This window comes from Neopsephotus bourkii, unplaced genomic scaffold, assembly GCF_033783945.1.
Source record: "Neopsephotus bourkii isolate Nb327-2 ecotype Australia unplaced genomic scaffold, CSIRO-AGI_Nbou_v1 NB_860, whole genome shotgun sequence".
Classification (NCBI taxonomy): Eukaryota; Metazoa; Chordata; class Aves; order Psittaciformes; family Psittacidae; genus Neopsephotus; species Neopsephotus bourkii.
Genome location: NW_026901356.1, coordinates 1,475,788 through 1,493,754, shown reverse-complemented (window position 1 = coordinate 1,493,754; position 17,967 = coordinate 1,475,788). Strand labels below are relative to the sequence as shown.

Sequence of the window (17,967 nt, the reverse complement as noted above, 5' to 3'; positions counted from 1 at the left end):
TGACACAGTCAAAGAGGACAGTGTTTAAGAATCAAGTTCTGTGTGTATATTTGATTTAGTTTGTTTGGTGTGTCACTCTACCCCAGCCCCGAATGTGCTTCAGCTGGTTTAGCCTCTTCTAAAATAAGCGCAAGTAATTGAATATTATTTCTGGCAGTTGAGAGTCTGAATTTCTAGTTTGTGGGAATGATCATACATGGGAAACTTCGTGTTTATACCCATGCTTAATGGTACCAAAGAGTCTCTTTGTATGACTTGACAGTCTTCAGCTGATAAGGAATTATGAGCTTAATTTCTGTGACCCATCACAACTGATAAGGCTGATAGGACTCAAAATATCAAGTCTTTACGACTTTCTTTTGAAATGGTCTCAAGTAGTCTGTGGGGTAAAATCACCAGGTAAATCAGACTAGTTTGTTTGTTAGCATTCTGTGAGCTGAGAAAAAAAGTTATCCGTTTATTAATATCCTAGTTATTTGTACTGTTTTAGACACTTTTATAAGGTGATTTTCTGAATACTGTTATCTGTAATGATTGGTTAAGAGCATAGTAAGAGTCCTAGAGATGACCTATAGGAATTAAAAGGAAAAATTCTTTTCTTTCCAGAATCATGTGGACTTTCAGTCATTGTGAGGATAAAAAAGATAAGTGCAAGATTCTTAAGGTAATATCTCTGTCCATTGAAATAAAAGTAAACTAACTCCTTATGACCAGTGCTGGGGAACATGTTCAAGTCAGAATACTATTGTAGTATCATTTTAAAGGAGAATCTTGTCATACCCACTTAAAGAGTATTTCCCTGGAAACTGAAGAGTAATTTGCTTTGGTTTTTTTTTGAGATCAGAGTATCTGGTACTACAGCTGTTTCAGAATGTTATAGTTACTGAAGCTTTCTTTTTTGGTGGGAGTAAAAAAGAGATTATGGCCAAATTTTTAAAAACATCTTAGGTCTTTGCTCCAGTCCTTGTTTTACTGACTTACTAGACAGGAAAATGGAACATTTCCGCTTCAGTACTGCTTCTACTTTCGAAGTCTTTTATATATATTATATTTCACTTTTAAATAATTACTAATAAATAATCAATCTATGAAAAAATGAGAACTAGATAAAAATGTAGACTACAACACTATTAAAATGCGATGAGGTTGCTATTTGATGGCTCAGAATAGGCCTGTGCTTGCACCTGAGGAAAACTATGAAGTTTTCGAAGTTTGAGATACCCTTGATTAAAAAAAAAAGAAGTGTATTTTCACACATACAAGGAAAGCAGAGACAGTCCTCAAGGTGTAATTTGCATTTAATACAGTACAGAACTATGTAGAAAAGCATTGTTTAAAAGTTTTTTTCTCCTATGTTCTTTCTCTACCCCCCTTTTTTGAGTATGCCCTTTCTCGATTTTAAATAAGGGAAGAGTATGCAGTGGATTGTCAGTACTCGTGTATGTGCATTGTTTTGGGGCATTTTCTTCTGAATATGTAGAATCATAGAATAGTTAGGGTTGGAAAGGACCTTAAGATCATCTAGTTCCAACCCCCTGCCATGGGCTTTATTTTGCTCTGTTGAATGCAAAGTCAGTCTTTGTTAAGTTTCTGATTATGTAGCTTTAGTTTCTGAGAAACCTTATAATCAAAGTCAGAAACCCTCAGTCTGAGCACGCTCTTTAAACTGAAAACTTACCCGTGTTGATGGAATGCGAAAAAAAACAAACAACCCTCTTCCTCTGTTCTAGATCTTGTTTTAGCATCCTATTACATGTCTGCAGTAATATATGGTTGAGTAATAATTTGTTTGCTAATCACTAGAACTCAGAGATTCTCTTTCTGCTGTACTGCTGCTTGGCCATTTTTTCTCCCTTTTAAATGTAACTGCTTTATCTTTCTTAAGAGTTACATGAACAGTTTTGTGTTTTGTGTATTGATGTTTTGGATTTTCTGGAAAGAACATAAATTATTGCTCATGTGGAAAGCTACAGATCCTTTTCAGGTCCCAGGGCAACTAAAACATTTAAATATATGTCTGTGGTAGAAATTCAATAGCATTTACATGACCTGGAAAAACATACAACATTTATCCCTGGTCTTCGGGGATAAATCCTGACTTGGTTGTTCTGGAGTCTTGTGCTTTGTTTTCAAATATTTGAAGATATTTGGTATCAAGACATAATAAGCTTATCTCTTCTCAACTTCCTGGAATGGACACAGCCCAGAGATGTTCTTAAATTATGCTGGAGTTGAATAGACTTCAGGGTACTTTTAAAGATAATGAGGAGACACCCATAAGTGAATTCCAAACCTAAGCACAAGAGCTTTGATTTGCATGACTTTGTTGCTGCAGTTAATGCTATATAGGAAAAAGAGAAGGGTTCTTATGTTGGAAAGCCTGTTTATGATTTAGAGTTTGTCTCTTTCATAAAAAAATTATGCATTTAGGAAGGTCTGTTCAAATGTAGGAAGTCTTACAAGTTAGGTGAAATTTCAGAGCCTAGCTTCAGGCAACTGTTGCATAGACTCATAGCTCATGCTGATGAGCTACCTGAGGAGACATTAGTGTACTAAAGAGTAAATTAGATTTAGGAAACCTGACTTGTGCAGATTTTAATTTAGATAAGTAAAGCAGCATTCCTGAAAGCATCACTCACAATGAATTAGTGTCACTTGTTTTGGAAACTCAAGTGTTTTCCAGGAAAATTTGTCTGGCCTTTGTTTCACAATGAATTTTATTTTAGTGCAGGTGCTGCATAAAGGTCATTTGCATCCAGGCAAAGAAAAACATTACTTGAAATCAACACATTGAGCCCAATAAATGCCAAGGGCTTTCTGAGGTGGAGAGGTGAAAGGGGAAATTATCTTCTGTTTTGAAAGCAGACTTGGGAGTTTCATTACTCATATGTGCATTTCTTCTTGTCACAATATCAATTCTCTTATTTTTTGATCTTCTTGCTCAAGCAGCAGTAAAATTAACTCAGTGGTGTGCTCAGCAGAGGTGGAAAGCCAGCTAAAGAAACATTAAAAAAAAACAGTGATAGCTTATTTATAGACTTTTATTGTCCCTTTTTCTGATCTGGATGTATTTACTCATATCATTTTTTTTTTTCCTCCAAAGAGAACCAAAGTTCTAAGTTCTTCAGAAGTTTCTTATTCTATCTTCTTCACAGCAGAATATAAGCATTCCCTAGTTATGCACTGCTTTTGCCATGTGTACTTCAACTGCGGGCTTTTTAAAGAGACACAGGCTGTTGTGAATTAAAGGCAGTACTGAGAAAATCCATTTAGCATCTTAAGCAGAAAGTGATTGATGCTATTTCTTGGTACCTAATGTCACTGCCATTTATCAATTACTGAGAATCTTATTTTCAAACTCGTGTGTGCCATTATGTGTTCCCCGAAGTGAGATTGTATCCTGTTAGTATTAGAGCAAAACTACTGAATAACTGGATAGATCCATATTGGAACATTTAATCTGCAAACTTGAATAACCTGGACATAACACTATGCACACTATTTGGAAATACAGGTATGATTTTAGGTGCTTATCATGTAAAAAGTATGACAAACAGAGTTACTAACATGAGAAACTGACAAGAATGACTCTTGAAAATATTTTCTGTGGTGTAGATGTGAATTGTTAGTAATGTCATGATTGAAAATGTGCAAGAATGCTTCTCACTTTCTGCTACTGTCAGTAATCAGGACATGTGCTAGGGAAAGGAAGAGGAAAGCAGCTGTTTTATTAAAACTTCTAAATACAAATGTGAAATACCCAAATAAGGGGGTGGGGTGTGGTGGGGGAAAGGGTTTGTTGTTCTTTTTATTTGTGGGGTTTTTTTTAATACCTAAAAGCCTTAAAAAGAGATGCATGTCCTGAAATCCTGAGCATCAATTATGAGAGTGAAAGGGCAGTAAAACAGAAAATAGGTTTCTTATTGTGTCCTTCATTCATATGAGGAAGAAAATTTATTAAAGCAACTTTGTCATGCTGCTGGGTTGTGTTATCCATTGCAAACAAAATAGTTATTAACATGCACATGGAAATAATTCACAAATTGAAAGAACAACAAAGTTACATGGATTTCTCATGTCAGCAGAGGTAAGCAGGAAATCTACAGCCAGCACAAACGTGTTCATTCAGAGAACGTGACATATTTCAAGCAGGAGAATCTGATTATGAGAGTTCCCGATTTGTGAAAGATTTGTTTCAGTGCTTTTTGCACAGCTGCTTGCATAACATTTTTGGAGCTGTACAATAAGATTTTATGTAGTGATGTCAGACCAAGACTGAAGGGATTTCCTAGTTCAATTGTTTGTTTTCAAAACCTGGCAGACCTACATTAGGGTTTTTTGATCTAATAGTAGAGTTACAATGACACTTATTCCTTGTTCTTGCTTTTGTCATGGGCAGTAAGCTTTTAGTTTATTTTCAGATCAAGTACAAAGATACATTTTTAATAAACTAGTGTAGTATAGTAATACTGCCAGCTGTATAATGCTTCAAGCTGTGTTTTTATGTAGCTTTGCTAGAGTGAAAGGTTGGGAGGTCCTGAAGTCTCTCTTATCAGTTCCATATCCTTGGGCACATCACTTTTCCCATTTTGAAGTAAATGGGGCTTTGTATGTCAAAAGCAGAATTGCTTGTTTTTTTCATGTGGCATACTGAGTTATTAAGAGAGAGAAGATACTTTTTTGTGCTATTAATATTACCTAGTTTGAGATGTGGCAAATAACCTGAAATGATATGACAGAAATTAACTCAAGAGTGACATTAAAAAGAAATTTTCCAATTTGAGATCTGACACTATTCTAGTTGTCAAAGTGTTAGTGAATATTTAATGGATCAGTCATCTACTGAAAGGATGTAGACTGAATTGTTTAAGGGAACCACAAGCTCTTGAGCATTTAACCCCTGAAACATTGAGATTCACAACTGAGGCTTAGTTATTCTGATGTAATGTTCATTCTCAAGCTTGCTCTCATGCTATCTTATTCTTGATTACTAAAACAATATTGGTCTACACAGTACAACAAAAAGTGAACAGTTATTCTTGAGTTGCTCTATCAGAATATTCTTATATTATTGCATAGTGATACCCACTAGCTATCCTAATACCCTTAAAATAAATGTTCTAAAATACTGTAGTGTTAAATAAATTAATAGTGGTTCTTATGAATCTATAAGACCATTCCAGACAAAACACTTTCCATTAACTACAGTGCTGCTTCTTAGAGATGATGTTTGGAACTTGTATTGGGTTGAACTGAATTTTGGTCAAACCACTGCACCTTCATTACCTCTAATAGATTTATTACCTGGATATAGGAATTTGACAAGGTAGTTTCTACACTCTGCTTATAGAAATGCTTAAAATGGCAGTCCTCCGTTTGTAGTATATGCTGAATAAGAAATGCTAACTAACTAGGTTGCGTAGAGACAGGAATTGATTTGGTTATGTTTTTACATTGTCCCTGAACTAAGCATCACACTGTAAACTGGGTTCAAGTTCCAGACATGATAATCCAAGAATATAAACATACCCAGATATGTGTAGTTCAGGATCTACTTGTCTTAAGGCTAGGCTGTGTAGACAAAGCCTGTGTGGTAGAGTTGTATCTATTCACACTGATGGAGTAAATCAATCTCCTATCTAAAGCTTTAGCTTACATGTAATTGAGAATTCTTCTGAAGATTCAAATAATTATTTTAAAGGAGAAATTGTATAGGAAAGAAATTTAACTGCTTTGGCAGAGCAAACTATGTATTCCATAGTTGTTGATGACTCTAAATGCATATTTGAAAAGGCAAGTATTACCAGGGCATAGACCCAATCCATATCTCTTTGCCTCATTGTGACGTAAATTTAACAGTGTTTGAACCAAAAGCTTTCTTTCTAACTTCTTAATATTTTTCTTCATTATCACATTATTTTGTCTGGAAATGCCCACAGTGTTCACAAAAGCATAAAGACTTGCCAATACTTTATAATGAGAAAAGGAGATAATAAAGCTAATTTTTGAATGAAATTTTAAACACATGAAGCAAGAGAAAAATTGAATTCCTTAAGCTGTTCAAAGGTTTGTCTACAAGCCGTTGAATAATACTAGATTATTTTATGTGTCTTGAATGTTGGTATCTTAAGAAAGATGTATTTAGGGGTTAGACTCAGTCTGACTAAATAATCTCTGTCTATAGCATTATTCAATATATGAAACTATAATGAAACACAATCCAAAGATACTAGATCTAGAATTTATCTTCTTTTCTCATACAGAATAAAGTCGAACTATACAAGTAATAGATCTGACACCCCCCATATTTTTTCAGTGAATTAAGAAGTCATCACTGAGGTAAGACTTTACCTCTTGCCTCTTAGAGTTGCTCCATGAGAGAAAACTAATGGTTAATGATTGCAAAGCATAGATAGTTAATTCTTTCTCTTCCCCACCTACACATAATGAAACACTGACATTTGATTTCTTGAAAGTATGGCCTTTCTTCTAACCCTGCTCCTGTCTCATTTTCTGTATTTCCCAGCCTTGTGAGCTTCTGTAGTGTCTATCAGTAAAAGTCACACTGAAAGACCAAGGCTTTGATAGCTAATGTTAATAACATAAGTTGAAGAGAAACATGAGATACACAGAAGAATTTTATAGATCACACTGCCTGAGTGGAAAGGAACCACTAATCTCAAGGCTGCCCTCCAAATGAATTTTTCAGATTAGCAGTTTATCTCGCTTTTTTTTTTTTTTTTTTTGGTAGGTTTTTTTTTCCTTTTTTTCTTTCTTTTTTTTTTTTTTTGTAATTTCATCTAAGATGCTATTTGTATTTTTTAAATAAAACTGAAATGTGTGGGTACATATTGCATACTGACAACGCAAAACGCACTTGCTGAGATGGAAGGGTGGAGGAGAATTATAGCATATCAACACCACACTCAGCTGTCTTTCCCCTTCCTATTCAAAGAGCCCAAGTTAAGTGCAGCATTAGAGCTTGACATGTACAAGTCAGAGTCCTAACATTCCTGGTTTGCACCTCTGTCTTGGGTTAGATTTGTTTAAGGATTTGTGGATGACTAATAAGTTCTTCTTCATCAGTTGGGTTGATACAAGGGGAGGACGTTAATATTTCTTATGGTAAAAAATATTAGAAGCCCTGTTATATGCCACAGTAATAAAGGCAAGTGTAAACCTGTTTTAAGCTAGAAAGAATGATTTACGTACTTTAGGCAGGGAATGATGTCTGAGCAATTGTGTCAGCAATTAGCTGATGCTAATATGTTGATGCTTTATTAACAGCTTCAAGGTGAGGAACGTATATTTCTTTACCTGTCAGTAAAATCAAAGTGTGCTTTCTGCTGAAAAAAAGGCAGTTGGGATTAAATAGTAATTCCATTTAGTAGGACTATGAATACTGCTGCTGCACTTCATGTTACCATCTTGACGTCTGGAGGGCTTCAAGTACAACTGGCACAGACACTCATAAGATCAAGGTCAAACTGTCTGCATAATAAATGATAGAAAGAATTAATTCACCCACAGATGTGGTGGCAGAGATGAATAATCTTCATGCAGTTTATCTATACATATGGGCATCTGAAAGATTAATGAATTACAGTACAGTGAATCCTGTGTTAAGTGTCCCCCTCAAAGGTCTTTAAGGGACAGTTCAACACTATATATCACCTTTATGCTCTATGCCTTCACCAGAGGGTTATAAATTAGTTTTCCAGCTTTGATGCTTTCAGGGTGTTGCAAAAAGAGAGATAATTTTACTTAAACGTGAGTAAATGAATAGATAGTTTATTCCATTTTAGTTTTTACTACCTCTAAAATTAGTTTCTGTATTCTAGTGGCTGAAGTCTGACATATTGTAAGGTCTTTTTGCAGACCGGGCCTTAAAATCTAGAATTAATGTGAAGTTTTTGAGAAGTTCACCGTTGGCAGAATAGCTCTGTTGAAGTTGAAAAGCATTTTACCTATTCATTTCAGTGGAAAGGGTTAGGCCTATGGTAGGCCTCTGACTTTATTAGGAAAGTTTCTAAAAGCTTACCCACCAATTTAGTATGTAGAGTAGTATGTCACACTGAGACTTTCACCTTTTGACACAGTTCCCATTTAATTCATCATGACTGAGCTATCCAAAGAGCATACAAATTACTTCTTCAGTATTTTTCCTAAGTCATAATTCAGAGCAGGTTTAGACCTCCGACTACACTGATATTCACAGCTTTCATGTACCTTCACTAAACGTTTAGAGAAACATTGAAGTAAAAGTGAGTTTCATTAAATGATTATTGGGCATTGAATACAAAGTGAACTTTGAGTAAATATAGTCTATACACATTCTCAAAGGTAGCTCAAGACATCTCCAAGTCAGGCCTGTCTTCTGTAAGCATTTCTGTCAGTGAAACTACTGATAATGAAATATTTGACATCAGTCTGTAGAACAGCAAATAATTGCTGACATGATTTGGAATGGATTTTACTTCAAAGTAAATATCAACACTAATTTCATATAAATGGCAGTATACATTCCAAGCTGACTGATGTTAACAGGAAGACTTGATGTGCGAGTTACATATTTCCTGAGTCTTTTGTGTGGTCACTTATGATTAGGAAAAGAAGATATATTCCATAAGTTATTTGCTTGCTGTTCTCCATTGATCTATTGAAATCTTTTGATCCAAGATGTGCCCATATTCCAAAAAGACAGATTTGTAAAAGTGATTCAGGTACTAGGTACTGGACAGAGGTTAAGAAAAAGTTCAAAAGAGGTATTCCCTCTTATCTTCCCTGTTATTTGCTTGGCACAGGTTAGTGCTTACATGGAGGGCATCTTTTCTTTTGCATCTTAAAGCCTTTAGAACCTGGTATTTACCTCAGCACTGGTACCTAAAAGGTGCAAGAGACACAAAGTGAGTCTGGAAACTTCTAGTGATGCATGATTAGGATTTTTTTTTGGCTAGTGTTCTGATGTTAACCTCAGTACTCTTTGACTTTATTAGTTACAGTGTTAGATTTAAGGTTATTAATAGATTTGTTTGCAAAATGAAATAAGTGGTGCATTTGATGAATTAAATAAGCTGTATGATTTTTGTTTTCACATGCAGGCTAATTTGTGACAGATGTGGGCAGCTCTGGAGAGGTTCTATTCCCTATAGTTTAAATAAAACATTGATGATAATTTTTATTCACATCCACAATTCTGTTGTGTTGCAACTATGTAATATTTCATCATCACATTACTGGATAAGGCTAAATATACCAGTCTTTTCTTTGATGTGATTTGGCCATATAATGCAAATATAGCTGAGGTGCGTGTATTAGTTACATGAAAAAAATATGAGAAGGGAAGAAAACGTGTGATTTAAAGCATAGTAAATTGGGCAGGTGTACTCTTTAAGATTTTTAACTGACTTATTAAGACATACATAACAGGAGTGAAGCAAAATTATTTTTATTGTTCCAAAATGCACAACAGACAATACAGGTGTTTACAGATCTATTTTGAATAGAACATTTTCCCATACTTTTTTGCTACAGTCTACTCTGTTTTGCAATTTAATTTCAAAATTATCTCATTCAGATTAGAATTATTCCTGATATGAATGTTTAGTTTTAACTCAAGTTTAAACTGTTTAAAACTGAAATGACTGAGAGGCAATTTGATTTACCTATTACTTTACCACATTTAAAACTTCACTATACCAAATAAAATGTCCATGCAGATTAATCTTATAAATAAAATCAATAGAACTAATATGTTCCAGTGAAAAAGCTAAAAACTAAATAAGTTAAAATATCTATTATATGAGAGATCCAGAGTAACAAATTCCCTTTAAATAAACATGTCTGTGAGGGTCCCAAAAGCAGACATGCCAGGTGACCTCAAGAAGGTCATCTACTTCATTCCTTTGCCTCATGGCAAAATAACTTTATCTCTGTCATTCCTAACAGTTTCAGTGTGTTCTTGAAGACCTATAGTGGTCACTACTCTACAGACCCCCCTCCCTTCTTTCCTTCCTTACTCAAACCTCCACAATTTATTTCAGTGTCTAGCTGTCTGTACCTTTTGGAAGATTTGTTAGTGACAGCTCTGGATCTTTCATTAGTTGTTCCGTTCATTATGAACATGGAGAACTGACTGTTCCTTTTCTCTTTGTAACAGTCTTCAAGCATAAAAAGGTTCCACTATTTTCCTTCTCTGTTACCTTCCATAAGCAGAACAACCACATTTATTTAAATATTTTTGTCCTAAAATTATTTTTAAGCCTCTTTCCGCTATTATTACTCTTCTCTGGGTTTTCTCCAGTTCATTCAACAGCTGTGTCCTAAGCTGGAAATTACAACTCAGCTGTGCCCCTTATGTTGAACTGAAATGTGGAAGTAGTTTGTGTCTTGTAGGCTCTACTCCTTACATTCCCACTTTTCCACAGCAGTAGGATAATGTTGACTCATTCTTAGCTTCTGCAACCTCTAGGTCTTCAGTTCTGAACTGCTGCTGAACCAGTTGCTCTCCTGTGATTTTTCTGATGAAGAGCAGTATATTTTAATTTTCCTGATAGGATTTCATTCAGTAGGTTTCAGATAATTTCCCCAATAATATTAAATAATTTTCCATTCTGATTCAGTCAGTCCTCCACCTTGCTTTCAGATCATCTCAACTTCATATTTCCTATTGCAGACTTAGGTTGCTGCAGAACTCTATGAACTTCCATTCTCAGAAGGGACTACCGTGAATTACTTTCAAGGCATGTTGTCACACCATGTTTGTACTACTGGGATCAGCTGCCTCTGTATTCATCCCTAAATAATTTGTGAGACTCCTGTGTTAAATAGTGTTACAAAAATCTCATTGGAACTACACAGCAGAAATGCACGAGTATGGAGATTAGAGGTGTGACAGAGAAGAAGAAGACGCAAGGGCCTAAGGTATCAGAAGCAGCGTCTGTAGACCTATGAAAAAGATTTTAAGCAACCTGATGGGTTAAGTAGGGAAGGCCTGAAAAGTAGTTTTGTTGGTAGCTCTTCATTTTGGCCTTAAAACTTTTCAAACTTGGCAAGTTTTAAATAGCCTTGCCTATAATATTCCACTTAAGCCCCATCAGTACCTTTATTTCAAAGTGAATGTTTTGAGCCAAACTGCCATCTTGTGCATCCTTCACTGGTTACTCCCATTCTGACTGAAGGAACAGTAGGATGGCCCCAGGCCCCTCACAGTGCAGTCAGTGCTGTCAGTGTCACAGGTGTTACAATGGCATTCTGTAGCTACTGGGTACGAATAAAAAGATTCAGGGTGGTCACCACAGCCAGGGATCTTCACAGTTTCATATACAACTTCTTTGAAAGTACATGTGTGCTGAACAGATGATACCGGTGGGTATTTATACACTGGATCCTGAAAATTACAAGAAGGAAATATCTATTGTGAAATTTGTTATGGGATAGAATTTACAATTTTTATGAAATAAAGAACCTTGTGAAAATTCATTAAACTGGTGGGGATTTGGATCAGACCCTTCTAATTTCACCTGGATCCTTGGATTTCTCCATTTAGGAGCACCAATATGGCAAATTTCTGTCATATCATCATCAGACAATCTTGCAGGTCAATTGCTGGAGTCTTCAAACTATTTGGAAAAGTAGAAGAGTCTCCATAGTAATGGCTGCTTTGTTGTATTTATTTGTAACCACGGATTTTACATAAGGCAGAGATCCAGATTGTAATACTTTAAACTCTAGTTATGCGATATAAACAGGATGTGCACAGCTAGTTAAAGATCTGAATTTTAATGTATCTTTTCACCCTTCCCTTTGTGGTTCAGATTTGCTCTGTATCTACTCTCCTGTCAGATAGCACAGCAGTTACTCAACTTGTTCTTTCACAAGGTTCATCCTGCTTGTGTTCATCATGGATTAGAGAAATGGGCTATTCATAAATCACTTGGAATATTTAAATCTGGTGCCTGAAATTAAACTTAAGATTCTTACCCTTGTGAAGCAGTATCCTGAGCACCACGTGGCATTCACTGTGATACAGAATTCACATTCTTCTCTTTCCACTGCTATGGTAATATTGGTGAGCTGACAGCTATAGCAACAAAGTGCTTTCCAGCAAACTAACAGCACATAACAATGAATTGTCTTCATCCTGTGAATGAAACAAAAAATATATACTGGAGAAACATATATAGTTATTTTCAACAGGAAATATTTACAGAAACAGACAGGAATTGAATCGTCACGTTATCTCAGTAGCTTTCAGAAACATCTGTGAGAACAAAGGGTAAAGCCATTAAATAGATTTATCTTTATGTTTCTTGTTAAAGGAACTGTTGATTTTCCTAAGCAACTGAAACAACATATTGGCAAACTTTGCAGAATAATAATAGCAAAGTACCATACCGCTTTCAGTGAAATATTTTTATCTGCATTTCTGTATAGAAAATGTCTTGCCCATAAGGAGAAAGAAAACACAGCAGGAGAAAAGAAAAAAAAAAAAAAGGAAAAACAATTCTATTTTTCAGAAGCAATTAATTACATTCAGTGTTTGCAATTTGAAAAAAGATTTCTAGCAGGAGCTGAGGAAAACTCACCTGTATTCTGCTTGCCTTCCTGGTAATAGCTGTAGTGACAAGAAAGCTCTACGCTCACCTTTTATACTAAATCATGTGTAACTTACACCTGGAGGATTTCCAGTGTATCAATGTAGGGAGCATTAGCTTGGTACTTGGTGAAAGAGGATTAACGTTCAGCCAGACAGTGAGATTAAGCCTTCTTAAGACATAAAAAGGAAAGCAAAACATAGGAAATGATGGTGAAGGTTACTGTCTCAATGTCTTTTTAGAAGTTTCACTGGGTTTGATTCAGTGGCATTTAGAAAGGGCTGAGCTGTTCCACAATTTGAAACAAGGTTGAGAAGCCTGATTTTGGAAAAGTTCAGGTGTTCTGTCTGTGTTTTATGTCAGCTCTCAGAATGATAGGTTTGGGGTGCAAGCTGGTCTTCTGGTAATTCATAACGGAGACCTTCCCAGAATGGTTAATTCTTGGTTAATGAAAATGTTCCTGAGTTTTAAAGTGTTTCAGTCATAATTGCTTTTCTCTGAATTAGGTTTTACCCAGTGAGCTGCATATGTACTTGTTTATTGATCTGTGGTCTGAGAAAGCTAGTACTGTGAGTTTTGTTAAGCCATGAGTAACTCCACCTCTCTTTAGCATACCACTGTGATTTTTCAAAATTCAGATTTCTACCCCCGTGTAGCAGTCCTGAGTCCTGTCTGTCAAATGGTCACATTTGGTTAAACTTATGTAAGGGATGTCTGTATTGTTGAAAGGGACTATTAAGATGTCATAGTGAGGCTCCATACATGTTTTCTGCCAGAGATCTCAGATCAAGTATTGTCATGTTACAGGGAAAATGCTAATATTTTTAATAGGCAACCATGCAAACTCACCTTGAATACATTACCTAGTTTACTGTGAGGCTAAAAGATTCTGTGAGTACTGTGAGTAGTGTCCCCCGACTCACTGCCCTTTGCCTGCATTCACAAGTTAGTAATGTGTGCCTCTACACCAGAATAACACAGAGAAATTGCTTTGTTGAGCTTCACATATCACTTTTGGGGAAAATGACTAACACTAGTACTGTATTTACTATCGCCCACCCAGAACAGCCAGTCTCACTTTGTTATGACTGTTCTGTTGTGGCCAGTCTGACTTTTACGGAAATCAATCCCTAAAAGAGAATCAGGCAAGGACATGCAGTTAAAAGTACTTCATAATGAAAAGAAATTCTCACTGGCTTATTAGTTGTCCTGCAGACTGGGTACTTTTCAAAATGGCTTTTACAAATGAGCCCTTCAAGTATCTCATACTTTCCTGTGGTCCTGCAGACAGGCCATCTGTTCCAGTTTCCATCCAGTCTGCAGTACCTTAATTTGTTAATGAATTCCTGTCACACTGAAGTCACAAAGTGATCCATGTATTTTCCCTGGACATCTCCTGTAATAATAGCTTTGTTTGAATTACAACACAGCTCAATTAAATACATAAAGAGGTCAAGAAAGCAGACATCTTCCTCTTCACTCATATGAACTCTGTGATGGTTTGATAATGGTCTTTTGTGTCATTTAGTGTCAACACAGTCTGTCTTCTTGGAAAAGATTCTCACTTGCTATAAATCATTAATTCCAGAGATGCCAGACAAAAGCTGATTACGATTTGTTATATCCCTGCTGAGGGTCTGGCCTTTCTAAGTACTAATTTATGCAAATTAAATAAAACTAAATTTGTCCGCTTGGAAAGGACAGTACAGAAAATATCTAATCTCTCAGTTGCAGTGGTCTGTTTCATGGTTTGAAGAAATCAGACACATTCACTAAACCCATAGTTTCACAAGCAGCAAGTGCATGCTGTTTCTTCTATCCCCTAGTTCCTTGCTCTGGCCCATTCAGCCTCCTCACATGTGACAACATAAATTAGGGAAATCATTCTAATTAAAAAGAAAAAAAACCCCAACCCAGCAGTGTTTTACAACATTGGTGTTTTTTCCACAATGAGATGAACAGCTGTAGCAGTGAAAGTGATGGGATTGATTGGGGGGAGTGGGAATGAGGGGGGAGCTTAACAGGGAACATTGTAAACACAATACAAGCAAGAATATTTCACTTCAAAGACATTTGTTTCTGTAATCATTAGTTTTAGGCTGGCTCTCTAGTTATCAGCTCTGCTAAATTCATAATGTGATTAAATGAATATGCATTTTTAAGGTGATAGAAAATTACAAATTGAAATCAAGTAGCCACCACACTATCACCTGAGGAGTGGTAATTTGGTGAGTTGTTAGTTGGTTAACCTTGATTTTGTTCCCACACCTTTTGTTAGAAATATACACTAAAGAAATTGCTTCTTGTGATGGCCGAGATGCTGGGTAAGTACAGTTTTTTCTAAGCTTATTAGTACATGCCTCTGAGAAATGTTTATATGCTAACTGTATAATACTCCTTCTAGTTTATAATCCCATTAGTTTAAAAAAGATTATGGTATTGTGAAGGGAACAGCCAATGTTATTTATCCAGAGAGCTATCATTTTTACATATATGTGAGCATTACATGTAGGTTTTGTGTTACTGAATTTTGAATCTATTTCTGAAACAGAAATGCTTTCCATTTTAAATTGCTAATATTTCAATTTAGGTAGTAATGTCAGAGGAAAGAACACATCACATTGTGTTCCTTTTCACATGCTACAGCAATATTTAAGTAGTGGTTTTATCTGTTTAGTTCTTAAGTAGTGTTGCCCATTTTAGCTTTAGCAGCTGACATGATGCTTCTAGGCTGAATGCTAGGTGTTGCCCAGATTGTCAAAGAGGAATTACTGAAGCCATACTTCTGTAATTCTGTAGTGGTTTACTTTTCAGGAAACAGAAAGTTACTGTGGCATGTCTACACAGAAAGATTCAGATAGACCTGCATGTGTTCTGCACACCCTTGGAGCTAGCTAATCTATCTGAAATGTCTTTGCAAATGGTCTGTTTGGTTTGGGGCAAAGCAATCCGTGCTCTTTCTCTGCCTTTCTAGGATTACTAGTGGGTCTATTGTGTGGAATCCAAGCTCTAGCAAGCCCTGAGTTGCTTCAGCTTCCTGTAATTGCATTCTGATTGGAAATGGAAGAGTTGGATTGGAACAGCTAGTGCTTAATGTTCAAGACCCCTGCCAACAGAGATTGCTGTGCTCCTACTGAAGTCAGTGGGGAATTTGCACAATATCTGGTATCAAAGGCAAGTCTTATCTGTAAATTATTCCAGCTGCAGACTAGCTTTAGCTTCTCATATATTCTTTTAAATATGTCAAGGGATGTGATCTTAGGTTTGTTAGATTCATGGTTGCGGTTGCATATTTAAGGACTTACTAAACAGATGTTACTGCAGGTAATAGTTTCTGCATCTACAAGCTGTTTCTCATGGAAAGTATGTCTCAAGTCATGTATAAGGTGCTTAAATCTGTGGCTTAATTAAATTTCTAGATGTTAGAACAGAATGAAGAGTTTGTTCTCTTAATTTTGGAGTTGTGTGCTTCAGTGCCATCATACAGAGTATAATATGTGCTTGTGCCAAGTTTCTTCACTGCTTGTCTTGACTGAGTATACATCCTCTCCCCTTTTTTATGTTTTTCCAGATATTTTTCTGCACAGGTCCAAATGTAACCTGAGATATTTAAAGCAAAATACCTTATTTCTGCCACCCACTGACTGGCTAAATTGATATCCTTGAAATACACAGATTGCAAATTGTTTCTGAATCTCTGCTTCAGGACTCCCTGTGTGGGGTTGGTATTTTACAGCACAGCAGCACAGGCCTGCATTAAGTAAATTGACTGGAGTGTCTTTCCCTTTTGTTGCTGTTGTTTTTCTTGCTTATTACTAGTGGGAGATGACTTTTGTGATTTCATTATCTCTGCATATGCCTTTGGGGTTTACTGTGGTTCTTACTAAAGTTATTGGAGAGACCTTTATTGGCTTTAGTGGTAACCGCATTGGGTAGTTGATCTCTGTTGTTCAATACAGTTTTTACTGATACTGTTTTTATTTCCTAATACTGATGATGCAAAACTTGAAGCAGCTTGGACCTGCTGAGCACATAGCTGTAGAGTTGAAATTGGTGTCAGCTGAAGAGTTAATCATTAATAAAGAATTCATGTAGCCACCCATATGCAAGCAGAATACTTTATCCTCAGGAGTATAAACAAAATGCTAGAATGCACTGACTATGCATTTAGTAACATAGAAATTTAGAAAGCTTTTGAGGTACTTGTGTCCATTACTTGGAGCAGTCTTCTACATCTGTGAGAGACTGATCTGAAATCAGACGCCCCTGTCCATTGTGTCAAAGACTGGTCTGAGAAGATGAGCTGGAAATCCACCTGTCTTTGCCTCAGAGATGGGTGAGAGGAGTTGAGATAAGACTCCAATATCCATTGCCTGGGAAAAGGGTGTGAGGATCTGAACTGGAACTCCACCATCCATTGCCTGAAGGATGAGTGGGATAGAGCTGAGATTAGACTCTTGAGGATTGGTGTGGGGAATTGCTACCCATTATCCCAAGAACTGCTGCAGACACCTGTGTGTGTGCAGACATGTGCAGTTGAAGAACAAGACCAGTGAAACTGGTCCACCAGGAACATGTAATACATGACATGAAGAGCAGAGGTGCTCCCCCCAGCTCATTATAAAAGGGGGAAAAGGTAATCACCAAGAGGCACATTGCCAAGGAGCCATTGCCATGAGAATGCCAGGAGGACACCTCCATTAGGACACTCTCCACCGATGACTACTACGGACCCTGAGGGGCACCCTCTACGAGACAGCCATGAGGGCAACTCCACAAGACACTCTCTATGGCGTACCTTCAAGGGGATGACTCAGAAGGATGCCTCCACAAGGACAAACCCCTCCGACGGACTCCTGGGGGACACTGCTCCGATACCAATTGTGAACCCTGAAGAACTCCCACCACTGACAACAACAGCAATGGATCCCCAGGACACTGCTGGATCCATGGTGGTGAACTTCTCTCTCTCTCTCTCTCTCTCTCTCTCTCTCTCTCTGCACCTCAAATCCTTGCTTCATTTTCTACCTTTTTTCTAATCTGTCCTATCACTGTCCCCTTTATTACAATAATTTACCTTTTTTATAATAACTCTTTTTGTAATTTGTAAGGAACTTACTAACTGATTATGGTGCTTGACCTCGTTTGCATCTTAATTTCACTCTTGGGATCACAAACTGAAACAGGGTCTGGCACTGGGCTTTTCTCCAATAGAACCCTGACAACATCCCAATCACAGAACAGTGCAAGGAACAATACAGAGGTTTCTGTTACTGTCCTTCAGTTATTTTTCCTATAGTTTTTTGTCTTGCATGATATAAATCAATTCCTGGGTGACTTTTATGCCATACTTCTAGGCATAAACCAGCTG

At 36.7% G+C, this 17,967-nt stretch overlaps 2 protein-coding genes across 2 annotated transcripts in view; one reads left to right on the top strand and one right to left on the bottom strand.

The window, feature by feature from the left end:
- Positions 1-17,967, top strand: part of MPPED2 (metallophosphoesterase domain containing 2) — a 276,881-nt gene that overhangs the window by 171,250 nt on the left and 87,664 nt on the right. The window lies entirely within an intron of this gene.
- Positions 10,887-12,141, bottom strand: FSHB (follicle stimulating hormone subunit beta). Its single transcript, XM_061356656.1, has 2 exons — positions 11,983-12,141; positions 10,887-11,389 (listed from the first exon to the last, which is right to left on the bottom strand). The coding sequence occupies exons 1-2, from the start codon at positions 12,139-12,141 to the stop codon at positions 11,153-11,155; spliced, it is 396 nt and encodes a 131-aa protein (XP_061212640.1). The 3' UTR covers positions 10,887-11,152.